The 13,408-nt window shown below is 46.0% G+C and overlaps 1 protein-coding gene across 8 annotated transcripts in view; it reads right to left on the reverse strand.

Moving 5' to 3' along the window:
- Positions 1 to 4: 4 nt before the first annotated feature.
- The window catches only part of cdc42bpab (CDC42 binding protein kinase alpha (DMPK-like) b), a 72,591-nt gene continuing 59,187 nt past the window's right edge, over positions 5 to 13,408 (reverse strand). For 4 of the 8 annotated variants that reach the window (XM_037085642.1, XM_037085641.1, XM_037085640.1 and 1 more), the window contains 19 exons: positions 12,564 to 12,683; positions 12,025 to 12,108; positions 11,834 to 11,939; positions 11,522 to 11,658; positions 11,099 to 11,238; positions 10,537 to 10,618; positions 10,219 to 10,438; positions 9,903 to 9,965; positions 9,491 to 9,744; positions 9,247 to 9,371; positions 8,861 to 9,075; positions 8,479 to 8,576; positions 8,162 to 8,246; positions 7,693 to 7,816; positions 7,348 to 7,465; positions 5,768 to 5,885; positions 5,519 to 5,676; positions 4,621 to 4,695; positions 5 to 3,193 (listed from right to left, as the gene is read on the reverse strand). In XM_037085642.1, the coding sequence (XP_036941537.1) occupies positions 3,062 to 3,193; positions 4,621 to 4,695; positions 5,519 to 5,676; positions 5,768 to 5,885; positions 7,348 to 7,465; positions 7,693 to 7,816; positions 8,162 to 8,246; positions 8,479 to 8,576; positions 8,861 to 9,075; positions 9,247 to 9,371; positions 9,491 to 9,744; positions 9,903 to 9,965; positions 10,219 to 10,438; positions 10,537 to 10,618; positions 11,099 to 11,238; positions 11,522 to 11,658; positions 11,834 to 11,939; positions 12,025 to 12,108; positions 12,564 to 12,683 (2,454 nt within the window). In that variant the 3' untranslated portion in view covers positions 5 to 3,061. Of the gene's footprint in view, positions 3,194 to 3,226; positions 3,844 to 4,620; positions 4,696 to 5,518; positions 5,677 to 5,767; positions 5,886 to 7,347; positions 7,466 to 7,692; positions 7,817 to 8,161; positions 8,247 to 8,478; positions 8,577 to 8,860; positions 9,076 to 9,246; positions 9,372 to 9,490; positions 9,745 to 9,902; positions 9,966 to 10,218; positions 10,439 to 10,536; positions 10,619 to 11,098; positions 11,239 to 11,521; positions 11,659 to 11,833; positions 11,940 to 12,024; positions 12,109 to 12,563; positions 12,684 to 13,408 lie in introns of those variants that run through there. The other 4 variants (XR_005072374.1, XM_037085643.1, XM_037085646.1 and 1 more) reach the window with 4 other exon arrangements.

Genomic DNA, 13,408 nt, shown 5'->3' on the forward strand with positions numbered 1-13,408 from the left:
TGGATTGTATTTGTAACAGCCCTCCGCTTTATTGAAATACATCGGAGTCAGGTTAATATAATGAGTTCTCCACATAAGTGTGGCAGCCAGTTCCATACATTATTTTGTTTTGACCTTACACCTTAAATATTTTTTTTTTTGTGCAAAAAAGAATCTACATCACCTGTAGTGGGTTATCCTCAGTAAAACGCCCAAACCGTTCAAAGAAAAAAAAGGAGCAAAGTCCAAATAAAACAACAAACCGAAAAACAAATGATTACATCTATAACATGCAAAACTGTACAAATTATTACAAAGCAATCCTAGAAAACAAAAACAAAGTGTAATATGATATGAAAGAGCAAAATAATATAGAAGGTACTGTAGATAAGACCTCACTGAAATGCAAAGGCGTTTGAAGTTTTTTTTTTAATTTTCGGTTTTTCCTTCTCACTGTGGCACCTCAGCCAACGAAGCACCTCTCACCCTTCACCCCTCAACACTTTTTTTTTCTCTGTTTTGTTTTTCTTTACATCTTCTCGTCCACTCCACCCGCCTTCCGTTTCCTCGCTGTCTCCACCCGGGTCGCAGCTACTGTACACTGATTCATCTCTCCCTCACTCGCTCCGGCGCATCCATCCGTCAAACACACCCATTTTCATCTAGAATGAAAATAATTCATTGGTTCTGACATTTCCTGAGTTTCTCTTCCCCTCTCCTTAAACTGGGATATCTAGGATCCATTTTATTTCTGTACAATATCGGCCGATAATAAAACACCTGGCGAAGACGAATCTCCCGAACCCTCCCTCCCCCCCGACTAATACATTCTACAGATCAACTCCAGCAGGAACTAAAGAGACTCACTAGCTTAAAATGTTTTCTAAGAGGTGGTTGTTTGGAATAAAACCAGCTTAGTCGCACTGAAGAGTCGCTCACCTCCTTCTCTCTTCATATAAAATGGAATACTAAAAAAAAAGAATAATTAACACTTGGAATGGGCTGTTTAGAGCTACTTTGTTGTGTTTCAACAGGGGAATCGGCAGGAATGACCACCAAAGTTTGTTTTGTTTCCCTTTCTGACAAACAAGCAGAATAAACTGGAGGATTGTGAGCGAGGACGCTGCTGCTCCCTCGCAGCTGTAATCTGGCCTGCGAGTGAATCCTCGTATAAAATGCCTTTCAATCTGTCTGTAAACTGAAGGAGATGAACAGAGGTAACAGGTTTTTGGCTGGGAATGCCCTGCTCTGCAGCCAGGAGCCGTCACACTGTAAAAATGCTCTTTCAGAGGCCTTTTTTCCACCCTGCCAAAGAAACGCAGCCTGGAGGAGCCCAGCTCATTTTACAGACGACAACAGGTCACGCTGAGGTTTCCTCATCGGCGCTTCATCATGAAAAACCCAAGTGCTGACTCTCTCTCAGCCTGCAAGTGTCTACATTCTGGTTTTAGTGTTTTTTTCTTTTAATCAAGAGCTCTACTGGTCACCAACAGATCAACCAAACCTTCTCCAGAAAGACAAAATAATATCACAGTCTCCCTCTTTTGTCCATGTTTTTGGTTAAATCGAGCTCAGCGGAGACGACTGCTCCCTCCGCCCAGACACCACAGTGAAGTTAAACACACACACGTGTCCATAACTGCTGAATAAATGATCGGAGCCACTTCACCTCGAACAGTCGGAGAGGTGGAGCAGGACAAGGCAATCTGCTGCATAAAAACACCACCTCAGTGTGCGTAGATACATGTGTGGTAGCAGGTTTGTGATAAATGCACGTGTTCACTCGACGATACGGGCAGTAGTGTCGATCCATACGTGAGTGGTCTTCACTCAAACACAGTGGGAGGAGAGAAAACAACGCGTGTCATACATACAATATAAAACAAACAAATCTAAAATCAATCAGTAAATAAAAAAGAAAAACTGGAGAGTGGTTAAAAATGGCTTTTTGTGTGAATACAACCCCAAAAAAATCACTCGAAACAAACAAAAGGGAAAATAAAAGTCGAGGAGGATTTTTTCTCTTTCCCGTGTAGTTCTCTATAGTATTTTCCTTATCATATATTACTCTCTACTTTGAACCTATGTACATTATTGTGATGGGAACCTGTGAGTTGGTCAGTTTGGTTGTACAGCAAACGTCTACACTACAACGGAGGACGTCCAGGGGCTGTCGGATGGCGTCCGATGAGGAAGAGAGTAGCACGGAGGAGCGGTGACGGTGTCGTGGGAGCCGGCTTAGTTAACGCTGCTTCTCATGGTCAGAAATAAAATTTAAAAAAGATTATAAAGTCACTGCACTTAGTATCATGAGCAAAAGAAAAAATAAATCATTGCTTTCCTTTCTCACCTCTCTCTCTCTTTTTTTTATTTATTACATTTTGAATTTTTGCAGCACCCGAAGAGAAAGCAACGGAGGGAGGTGAGGTGGGGTTTTAACTCCACCCGTCTGACTCGCCGCCATGAAGCAAACCTCCCTTTTCCTTGTCTAAGATTGATAAATAAATTAAAATATTGTCCCCTAAAACCCAAAGGGTCCTATGTACAAGTACAAATCATTTTCTCTCGATAATAATCCTCTTCTTTTTGTTGCATGGTGAGCTTTCTGAGTCTGGGGGACTGGACAGAGCGCTGTCTGTTCATAGCAAAACAAAAAAAGAAAGAAAGAAAGAGCAGAGACGGGAGGTTTTCATTCCTGCATCGACGCCCTTTCTGGATAAACGCATGCACACACACTGGCAGGCGCATACAGCTCCTCTCACACTCACACACACACACACACACACACACACACATTTGCACCCTCACACACAGGTTTTGTTAGCTTCTCCCTCAGAGTTTCCCTCAAAGAGACGACACTCTCTCTCAGTGTTTCTGGCCCGTCTTGGAAGTACGATGAGACAAATTGAGGCTGTAAAGCGGGACAAATGTTCGTCAGGAGGTGCAGTTCTCTGGGCAGTGAGGGGGGAGGAGGTGTTCAGAAAGGATGCAGAGGCTGCGGTGGAAGAGGAGGGTTTGGAGTCCTGTGCTGTCGGTCGGTCGGTCAGTCGGTCGGTGGGCGGGGCGAGAGGCCGGCGGAGGCTCATGTGTCCCAGCCCATGCGGTCTGTGCTCTCCAGGGACAGGGACTTGGTCTTGTGTGGCGAGGCCGGACTGGGAGGGCTGCTGAAGGTGGAGCTGTTGGAGGCTGTGGAGTGACGGGGGGAGTCCGAGTCCTGGAGGAGGAGGAGGAGGAGGACAAAGAGAGAGGAGGAGGGGAGAGATGGAGATGAAGTGAAATAAAGGGACAAGGAAAAAAAAACACATTAGATGATGTGAGCATAAGTTTAGGACACATGAGAGTATCTGTGGTTCATATTGAGACTGAGTGACTGAAGCTAACAAAGGTATAAAATACACAATTAAGACACAATATATTTTAAATGGCTGCTTCTGTCTCTGCTCTAGTAGTAAGTCAAGTCTCGTTCGTAAGGTGCTGCCGGGTGGAGAACAGACGCTCCACCACTTCCTCGTCTTCCACATCATCAGCAGATAAGCGGCTCAGTTGACTGGAAGTGATCAGCTGAAGGAACACAAACATGCAGGCAGGCCTGATGAAGAGGAGGAAGAGGAGGAGGAGGGTTCAACCATCATACTGTACAACACGTACAGTATGTGTTGCATCGCTCTTATGTGATGATATTTAACCCAAAAGAACATGAGACCTGCAGGGTTCTGGTCCAAACACAGGATACAGAGTGATGTAATGTGTGATGATCTGTCCGGTTCAGTGATGATGGTTTATAATTACACGTCTCTCTACAGTTCACTGACTCTTCACTCCACTCTGAAACACTTCTGACCTACGAGCGCAGTCGTCTACGATCTGTAGCAACAGAGAAACATCACACAACATCCAAACGTGGAACATCCTGCTGTTTCTCACGTCACACACACACACCACGGCCTTTCAGCTCAATGTAGATGGGCAGTGTTCACACATTTAGTCTCTCTAACAGACCATAATTATAAACCTCAGTAGGGTGTGTGTATTGGGAGCAGCACTGCCCGGCTACATTGTGCACTGATCTTAAAAAGCACTCAGCCGTTCCACCCACATTAACTAATCAGTCATCATTTACAGCACAGACGTGCGTCACTTCAAACCATGCAGCTGTTGTGACGTGTTCTAACTTATAATCAACCACTTTGTCAGCTGATGTATGTGATCATTACATACAGACTCACAGAATATCAGATAACATCCAGACTGCAGCCTGCGGCCGAGCTGACAGAAACATGGGGGCTGTGAGGAAGCAGACATGCTCTGTGAGCGGTGGGAACAAGTGTATGCAAAATGGCCGAGCACCGTTTCATCAGCAACCAAAAAGAAATGACGAGGCCGGGTGAGACTGATGGTGCAGCTGATGCTCCGGTGAGAGACGTGACAAGCCATCAGCCATCAGACGCAGCTGACGTGACGGAGCTGAGATGGAGCAGCGAGGGGCTGCAGGGAGGCCAGAGGCTCCACTAACACCATGTGACTGTATATCTGTGGTCTGAATGCACCTCATGCTGATGTGTTTGTTTTGTGGGTGGGTGTTCAGTGACACGGTGCTCTCAGTTGTGTGTTTGGTGCAGCTGTTGCAGCTGTTGACATTACCTTCATCTTACTAAGCAGGGTCCTTAAAGCCCTTTTCAGATCGGGGGTCTTCTCCGACGGTGAGACTGCCTGCCACTGCAGAGGAGAGTTCAGACTCAGCGCCCAGCCCACAGACAACATGCTGCTGGGGTGGGTGGGGGGGAGGCGGGGAGGGCGAGGCGCAGCTGGGTGAGGGTGGAGGGGAGGCGAGGAATGGGGCAAAATGGAGCTGACAGCGTCCAGGCTTATGGGCCATGAGGATGAGGAGCCACAGGGAGGATGGCAGGCGGTTTGAGGGTGAATGATGTACAAGTTGAACTTGTTTACTGCTACTGGTGAACTATGAAATTCCACAATCAACGCTGTTTTAAATACATATATAAGCAACGTTGGAGCGTTGCTGCAGTCTCAGAAGAAAACAAGTGTTACAGGGAGAAAAAACACATCAGCTGTCACTGTGTTTCCTTCAGAATTGGAGCTAACATGTAGCCAGAGCTAAACCTAACACAGGTAACACAGGGAGGCCGTAACAGTCTGTGCTGGGAGACTGAGGTCACTACAAAGCGCTGACATCACAGGGAGCTAACCAATCAGTCAGAGAGATGGGATGAGGCCGGGATGCTTGTGACAAATGGGACAGAGGAGGAGTTCTTTGGGGAACAATGTGATCCACTTCATGTCTAACTTCTACAATCGCATGGCAAGAAAACAATCATGATTTAGACGTCATACAAAGCTGCTGTTGGGTTCATGTTCTACACCACAATCAGGCGGGTCCTCATCTGAACCAACAAGTTAGTAGAAACTCAAATATGCCACAAGTTTAGTTGTTAAGTTGAACAGAGCCGAGTTCTCGAGCCTCTCCTACAGTATGTTGTATCAGACGTTTACATGAAGCTGAACGTTCACATGAACTGACCTCTCTGTCAAACTGTGAGAGTGGAGCGTCGCCACAGTCCATCCCTCCACCAGAGGACAGGGAGCTCTCAGAGGGAGAGGTCATGGTCTGCCGTTTGGATCCGTAGCTTCCTCCTGACAGCTCTCGGCGCAGAGCGCTGCCGTTCTGAGAGGACGAGCCTGGAGGGAGGGAGGAGGGAGGAGGTGAGGAGAAGAGCACAGTGCCAGCAGAGAGTACACCGGAGACGACTGATGTGCTGCTGTTACTCACGTATGCCCAGTCCACTGCTGGCACTCATGGAGCGGCCCGGCTCGGCCCGGTTCTTGGTGATGGAGGGGATGCTGACTGAACCGCTGAAGCCCGCGCGGCTCTCCTGAACACGGACGTTCTGGTTTAAACACGCAAACAGAACAAACACACGCACACAACACAGAGTGCAGTGCAGGGGGCAGCAGTGAGGAGGGTGCAGGTTCAGACACCACATGCTCAAACATCTCACGTGTGATTGGTCAGAGAGGTTTGGGCAGACAGACATGCAGGCATGGTCTCTAAACACATGAAGCCGGAGGAGCGAACTCTGGAGGATAAAGGAGTACGAGGGCGAGGACACACTGTGTGAGTGAGCAGTGTGAGTGTGTGGCGTTACGTCTCGCTTTTCATTTCAGCGTCCATGTAAACAGGTTAGAGCGGCGAACCGGCTGCGTGACTAACACTTAACAAGCAAAGCTGCAGCGGCGCTTCATGTAGAGTCTCTGGTATCTTCACTCGTGCTGCCGTCTCGCCATCACAGCAGCGTTACAGTTTTAATGTCTGTATCTGTAGAATACGTCAGACATTTTTCTCTCCCTCCCACGTTCTTGCTTACGCAGTGGGAGGAAATATAGAAACCCCGAGGAGCAAGTACGATTTTTATTTTCTGGTGCTCGATTTTTTAAGTGTATTTTAAAAAATGTTCAGTTGTCGAGTCGAGTGAGGAAAAATTTTCATGAGAATTTTTTCCCTTTTTTTTTGTGTGAGACCCAGTGAACAAAGTTTTGTCAAGCAGAAAATAAAGCTAATTTTTCTAAGTTCAATTTTTTTTCCTCATAAAATTAATTTTCATGTTTTCACTTTTACGAACATGAAGAAAAAAAAGTGTTTTCTTCATGAAAAATGTGTCCAGTCAAGTTGAAACTCATATTTTTACAACAAAAAAAATAAGTGTTTCTGTAGCTCTCAGTTTGACATCCGGCGGCTGATAAACTTTGCCTGCATCATGAACAGGACTCACAGTGAGGAAACAAACACTTTGACACAGCTCAACACGAGTGAATCCAGTTTGACATGAAATGCTTTTTCTGGCTAACGACAGATTTTATTTGATGATCGGAAACATTTTTCTAGTAATTATCTTTTTTTATTCGACTTGACAAGTGAAAAAAAAAAATCTCGTAAAATTTGAAATTTTGAACTTGAATTTGAAAATGCAGCACCAGAAAATAAAATTCTCCCATGCCTCTCAGGGCTTCTGTGGGTAAATAAAAATGTATGTATGTAATGCTATGTAACAGAAGCATGCGAGCAGGTAAGCAGCGCAGCAGTACAGTCTTATCCTGTGTTCGCCAGCATTTAAGCTTTTAAGGTTAGTTAGTATAACGAGGAATAAAACCTTTCTTTGCTCAATTCCACGTGCCAGCAAAGGTGACATCAAAGGACAAATGAGGATCTGGTTCTACAAACACATCTTCAACAGTCTGTCAGCTTTTATCTGCGTCCTGAGTATACGTGTGCTGTTTCACAAGTGTTTCCTCCTGTGTTTCTCAGGCTCGCTCTCTATACATATATTTACATAGAAATATAAATATCTGTACCATGGGCAGGTCCTTCAGGATCTGGATCCCGTCTCCTGGTCCCATGTGGGCCACGTGGTTGAAGTTGGTGGGGTTGGAGATGAGCTTGTTCCTCATCTCTGGGTCTCGCAGCATCTCTCTGGAAACACAAACACACGAGTGATGAACAAGAAGCACAAAGAGAAACACAGAGACAGGCTGAGTGCAGCGAGGCGCTCAAAGTCACATTAATGTGTCTTTTCCTCTCCTCCATTAAAGATGAATTGTACCTCCAGGGTAACCTGTAAGTGGTTTAACATTTGCTGAAACATGCTCTGGTGTTGCAGTGAATATAAATTGTGCTGCGTCATGCTGCAGGTGAACTACCTCCTCTGCTGAAGCCGCTCTTCCTCAGGCACCCTGAACGAGAAGCGCCTCTTGTTGTTCATGCTGCGCACCATCTGCTTCCTGCTGTTGTCAGACGTCTCTGGGACGACCAGCTCGTCACCCTCTGGAAGACGACAACAAAAGATGCAGAGGACGTGTTTACAGGACGAACTGCCAAGTGCTGCAGATTCACACTGCTGGCTGAGAATGGAACAAACTTCCAACTGTTACTCAAGTTGCTTTGTTCTACAAAACATATTTGTTTAAAGGACAGAGGAAGGTTATGAAACACACGAGTTAAAGAGTTAAATCCTGCAAATGACAACTGCCAAGTGCCACAGCAGAATATAAACACATAACACATGTTGGACAACAATGGAATTCATCTTAGACTTTACTGCTGCATCATCAACATTTTTGTAGTTTTCAGTCATGTGATGCTTCACATGACACACTTGTGAATTCTTACCGGCCATCTTGTTTCTAAAGTAGATAAGCCGGACTGTTTCCAGTCCCAGCAGGTTCAGAGAGCCGTCAACATTCAGAGGTCGTACCTGCAGAGGGAGCAGAGGAATCATCCAGCCGTCCATTTCCAGCTACTGATTGATAATCATCATAGAAATATACTTGAGTAACTTTTGAGAAAGGGTTGTATTCATCTGTTAATGTGGCAGAGACGTCAGGTTACTGTGGTGAGTCATTCATATCATCCAGCAGGTGGAGCCAGAAGCCTGCTGACGCTTCAGTCGTGTCATATTCACAACAGGCTGCAGTCGATGCACTGACCTTCTTGAGCGGGATGGTCTGAATCCACTCCATGGTGTTGACGTCAAACACATCGACAGCGTTCTCGCTGTACACCGACAGGTAGGGGGCGTTGTAGCCTGGACAGGGAGACGTCATTACTGGCCTGTCTTCACTACACTTAAGGGCCCTTTATTGTCATACTTCTGTTTTTATGGTTTCTGCTTTATCGTGATATAAACATTTTTACAATTATATTCCAGTTTACTGTATGTGTGTCACATACATCCCACTGTAGCACCTTCTCTATTTTATGGATCAAATACTACAATGTGTCCAGTTGTTATATCATCTTGTGGCTAGTTACATAGAATGAGTATCCATACACCCTTACAGTGATCATCACAGTCATTCATGCACTCACAGGCAGCGATGGGCACAGCTGGCCACATCAGCTCCTGCTGACGGGACCTGCGGCCCTGAGAGTCCACATAAACTCCTATGGCGCTAAAGCACAGCAGCAGCTCCTTGCTGGAAATCTCTACGGCACAGAGGGCCTCCAGGCCCTGCTGGGGGATGAAGGCCAGGGTGTGGTCCTCAGGGTGGAGCAGGCTGACAGGGGACACGTCACCATGGACACTGTGGAGGTCATCGGAAACACAGAGTCAGATTTAACATATTAAGATGAATATTCACTTGACATATTTGACATGTTTTACAGTGATTTCAGCAAAGAAAGACATGAAACAATTGTGTTAACCATTAGAGAAACATCTCCACTGAGTTCTGATCAGTTGGCATGTGGATTACCTGTAGCGGGTGAAGCCAGACTGATATCCTACGTAAAGACGCTCGCTGAGCAGACCCATCCACTGAACTTGTCCTGGAGCCTGCAGCTCTCGCAGCCGACGATGACGTCCTTTACTCTTATTCACCTGCAGAGCATTGGGACGGTTGGAAAGTGTTTTTTTACAGCAGCAAACAACAAAACAAAAATAACATCTTACTACAGATGTATGTGTCAATGAACAGCTTTAGTCGAGTGTCTCCTCACCTCGTAGCATATGATCTGTCTCTTCATGGCCACACAGAGGCAGGTGAGCGAGCCGTTGCGGACGGGTCCAGACACGATAGTCTGACAGCCTTTTGTCTCTGCCAGCTTGTAGGACTCGGTCTCGCGGCCGTCCAGGGCCTGTGTGGGGAAGAGACGCACGTGGCGGTTCCTGCCGGAGATGACGGCCAGCAGCTGCTCCTGGAGAATCAGGTCGATGTGGTGCACCTTCTTGTTGTCCCCCACCCGGATAATTTCTAAAGACGAGGGTGGGTGAAACAAATGAAAAAAAAAAAATCAGGTCATCAATCCCCCTAATTCATTAATGCCAGCATGTTTAAAGCTGCTCAGTGGAAAATAAAATAGGTGACACAGAACAGATAACACAGAACAGATCTTAAAGAGTGGATCTTACCATCTTTGGTGACGTGGATGACAAAAAGGCCTTCCTCGTTGCCCAGGGCGACACGCTCATGATCTGAGGACAGCGAGAATAAAGTGAGATGACCACTTCAGAGCCAGTAAGAGGACAGGACAGGGCAGAAAATCCAGTCTGCTAGTTTCTATTTTCATAGCGTGGTGAAAATCAAACTGCCAGTCTCAGGCAGTTTCTCTCATCTAATTGTCAGTCTGTGAAAATATCTTCATCTAACGAGATAAATAGGGACCTAATGATCCCTATGACAACACGTGTAGCTTGTTCAGCGGCTCAGCGAGTGCTGACAGCCCACCTATGATAGCAGCAGATTGTGTGGTCTTGATGAGCGGCAGGGTGCTGTCGTAGGCCTCTTTGGGGACATAGACGAAGCGCTCCTTGAGCTTGTTCTTCTTGAGGATGCGGTGGAGCTCGTTGAGGAGGCCCACCCATTTGTTCCTCTCCTGATCGCTGTCGGCCAGGATCAGGATGGAGGGCTTGTGGCTGCTGGAGGGGGAAAGCTGGGACGCCGTCACCTGAGGAGAGGGAGGGACAGGTGAGAGGTCACATGAGCTGGTGAGCAGTATTCAGATAGTTTTGAAACCTTCAGGCAAACACAATCAGGAGGACTTACTCTGAATATACAGGGGATGTCTTTACGGCTGGCGTGGATGACATCAGAGGCCAGGACAGAACTGACTGAAAACTCTTCATCCCTACAGGACAAAGAGAGGACAAAGGTTAGACATGAAGGAGCTACAGCTGCATGGATCCATCATTCATTTCATGAGTTGCCCAACAGAAAATTCATCCGTGACTATTTTGTAGTTGTAAAAAAAAGTAAAGATGAAAAACATTCTCTAGTTCTGAGACGATTTTCTTTTCATCATATCTCACAGTGAATTCAATATCTTAACATTTAGACTGACGGTGGCCACTGAGAAAAGGTTATGTAGACATTTTTTTGGGCCTGTGAGTGACCAGGATCATATCGATAACAAAAATAATCAACTGTTGCAGTCCCAGCAGGACTAACTCACTTACAGTAGTATTGACAACATGTTTATTTGGTGTATTGTTTGTGCAGTACAATGAAGAGCTGAAGCTGGTGAATACCTGCGACAACACTCACTGGAGCCAGATGAAGGCGGGTTATAGTGTTTATAGTCACTAAGAAGAGTCTCTGCTTCTCTTACCTCATATCTATAACTTGGCTGACTACTACACTTGGCTGTGTGGCTTTTCCTTCTCCCAGCTCGTAGAGGAACAGTTTGAAGTCGCACACCACAGCCATCGCCCTCTGCCAACCCTTCTTCACCCCTGTCGGTTTGGGCACCTACAGCAGACACAAAGACACCGTTCAGTGATAGAAAACAAAGACTTGGACCAAACTCAGAACTACACAAACCTGCAGAAAAATAAATGTTCTCTTAAATGCAAGTTTCCCCCAAAAGCTACATGCCATGTTTACCTTGTGAAAGCTAAAGTCTATTTGGGTTTGAAAGGAAGTCAACAACTGAGAAACGCTGGCTTATCTTAAGGTGTCCAAACAGCTGCAGTGTTTTCAACTGAACATCAGTTTCACTAAAGACAACAAGGCCTTTGTCAGTCTTACTCACCCTTACTGTCCCTTCATACACGGTTCCGATCCCCCTCTGAGGGTCGATACCCAGCGGGCCCTTGGTCTGGTCGGGGGGTACAGGACACACAGCCGGAGCTTTGTCCGCACAGGTCACATGGCAGGAGAAGTTACACACTGGACAAGGAGACGGAGAAACAAGAGGTTTGACTGATCATGTATCAGATCAGATTGACTGAGGAACATTTGCTTTGTAGTTTAAATCTCCAAGTTCTGTGAAAATGTGTTCAGCTCCAACATGAGACAAACTGAAGCCATTAAGGTAAAACATTATGCAGGTTTTGTCTCTTACCTTCACAGGTACAACCTTGACGTATGAGCCCCACCATGAGGGAAGTGCACCGGTTACATTTAGTGGGCGTGTTGAATGTCTTCACCACAAACTGATGTGCTTTGGACTGCAGAGAATAAACAAATAAGCATGAATGAGTGAGCGAGAGTTCATCAGTGGTTATTACATGATCTGATCTTTTGAGATCCAACCTTCGGTGAGGAGCGTCCGATGCTGCCGTACCCTCCTGAGCGCATGGTGGGGGTCTGGACTGTACGGGGAGGATGATCTATGAGCTGCAAGACAGAGCACACACAAACATCGATCAGTGGGATACGTCACATGTGCTTCCTCGTTAAGACGTTGGTATTTACTTGCATCATCACATTCAACAACAGGCTGACGACACACCAAGTTCAATTTAGATTGGAATCTACTGCTGGCCTCAATGATCTCCTTCTTCTTTGCATTCCTCTGTAATTGAGTTACTTGCATTTCACAAAGACTGACCTGTTTGACAGTCCAGTATTGTGAATTGCTCCGAGTAAGAAAATGTCAATTGAATTGGTGTGAGGAACATTAGGACCCATTCTTGTCCTGTTCCTTCACTTGCCAGCCATGCAGGTGTCATGTTAAGAGCGAGCCTCCTGATCAGGATTTGTTACTGGTGACAACAGGATGTGAAATTACATCCAACTGCTCTCCAGATTCTGCAGCTGTATCCAACCAGGCCTGCAAAATCTCTACATACCTCTATGGGCTCCATATCACTGGCCATGGAGGGTGAACGCGAGCGGGACTTGAGGTGGGACTTGGGGTCGTCCTCCCGGGATGGAGTGTTGGAGGGGGTGAAGTTATCAATCGAGTCAACCTGACGAGAGAAAAGCAAGATGGAGGAGTGGGAGAGGGATACAGGGACAAGTAAGAAAAGATAAGTGAGAAAAGAAGAAGTGGAGGAAGAAGAAGAAGAAGAAGAAGGTGGAAATGATCCGATGGGGAAAGTGGAGAGGAACAACGTGGTGATAAGGCAGATGGACAGAGGAAGATGAGAGGAGGAAGACAAAGAAAAACAGATGTTAAACTAAACAAACCAGAGAACAAAATGCAGTTTCCATGCTGAGAGAAAAGAGCTGGTGCCATAAACAGATGGAAAACAGAACAAACAGGGAGTGTGGTCGTATTCACTGGACTCTGAAAGCTACAGAGAAAAGACCACAACCTCAGTGACCCCAGCACTCAGTTAAACACATGGGAACACATCACAGCCCAATGCCCATGCTAATTTGAACCACAACAAGCATACCCCATACACCATGCATGGCCATTCACAAGACTACACTGAAGAATATAAAATAAAGTTTAAAAAAATACACAGACACCAGTGAGCACAGGCAGTACACAAAGCAACACCCCCATGATGTCAAATATGATCCAACACATCAGTGCCTTCAATAAAAGATGTTTCAGGACCTCTGCCATGCAACCAGACAGCCACAGTAAACACACACAAGAAATGCGCACACACACACACACACAAATTAAACAACAATCAACAATGACGAGGACAACACAGCATATTCAGAGACTCATTGAGAT

The sequence above is a fragment of the Acanthopagrus latus genome, chromosome 22 (genome assembly GCF_904848185.1).
Source record: "Acanthopagrus latus isolate v.2019 chromosome 22, fAcaLat1.1, whole genome shotgun sequence".
Classification (NCBI taxonomy): domain Eukaryota; kingdom Metazoa; phylum Chordata; class Actinopteri; order Spariformes; family Sparidae; genus Acanthopagrus; species Acanthopagrus latus.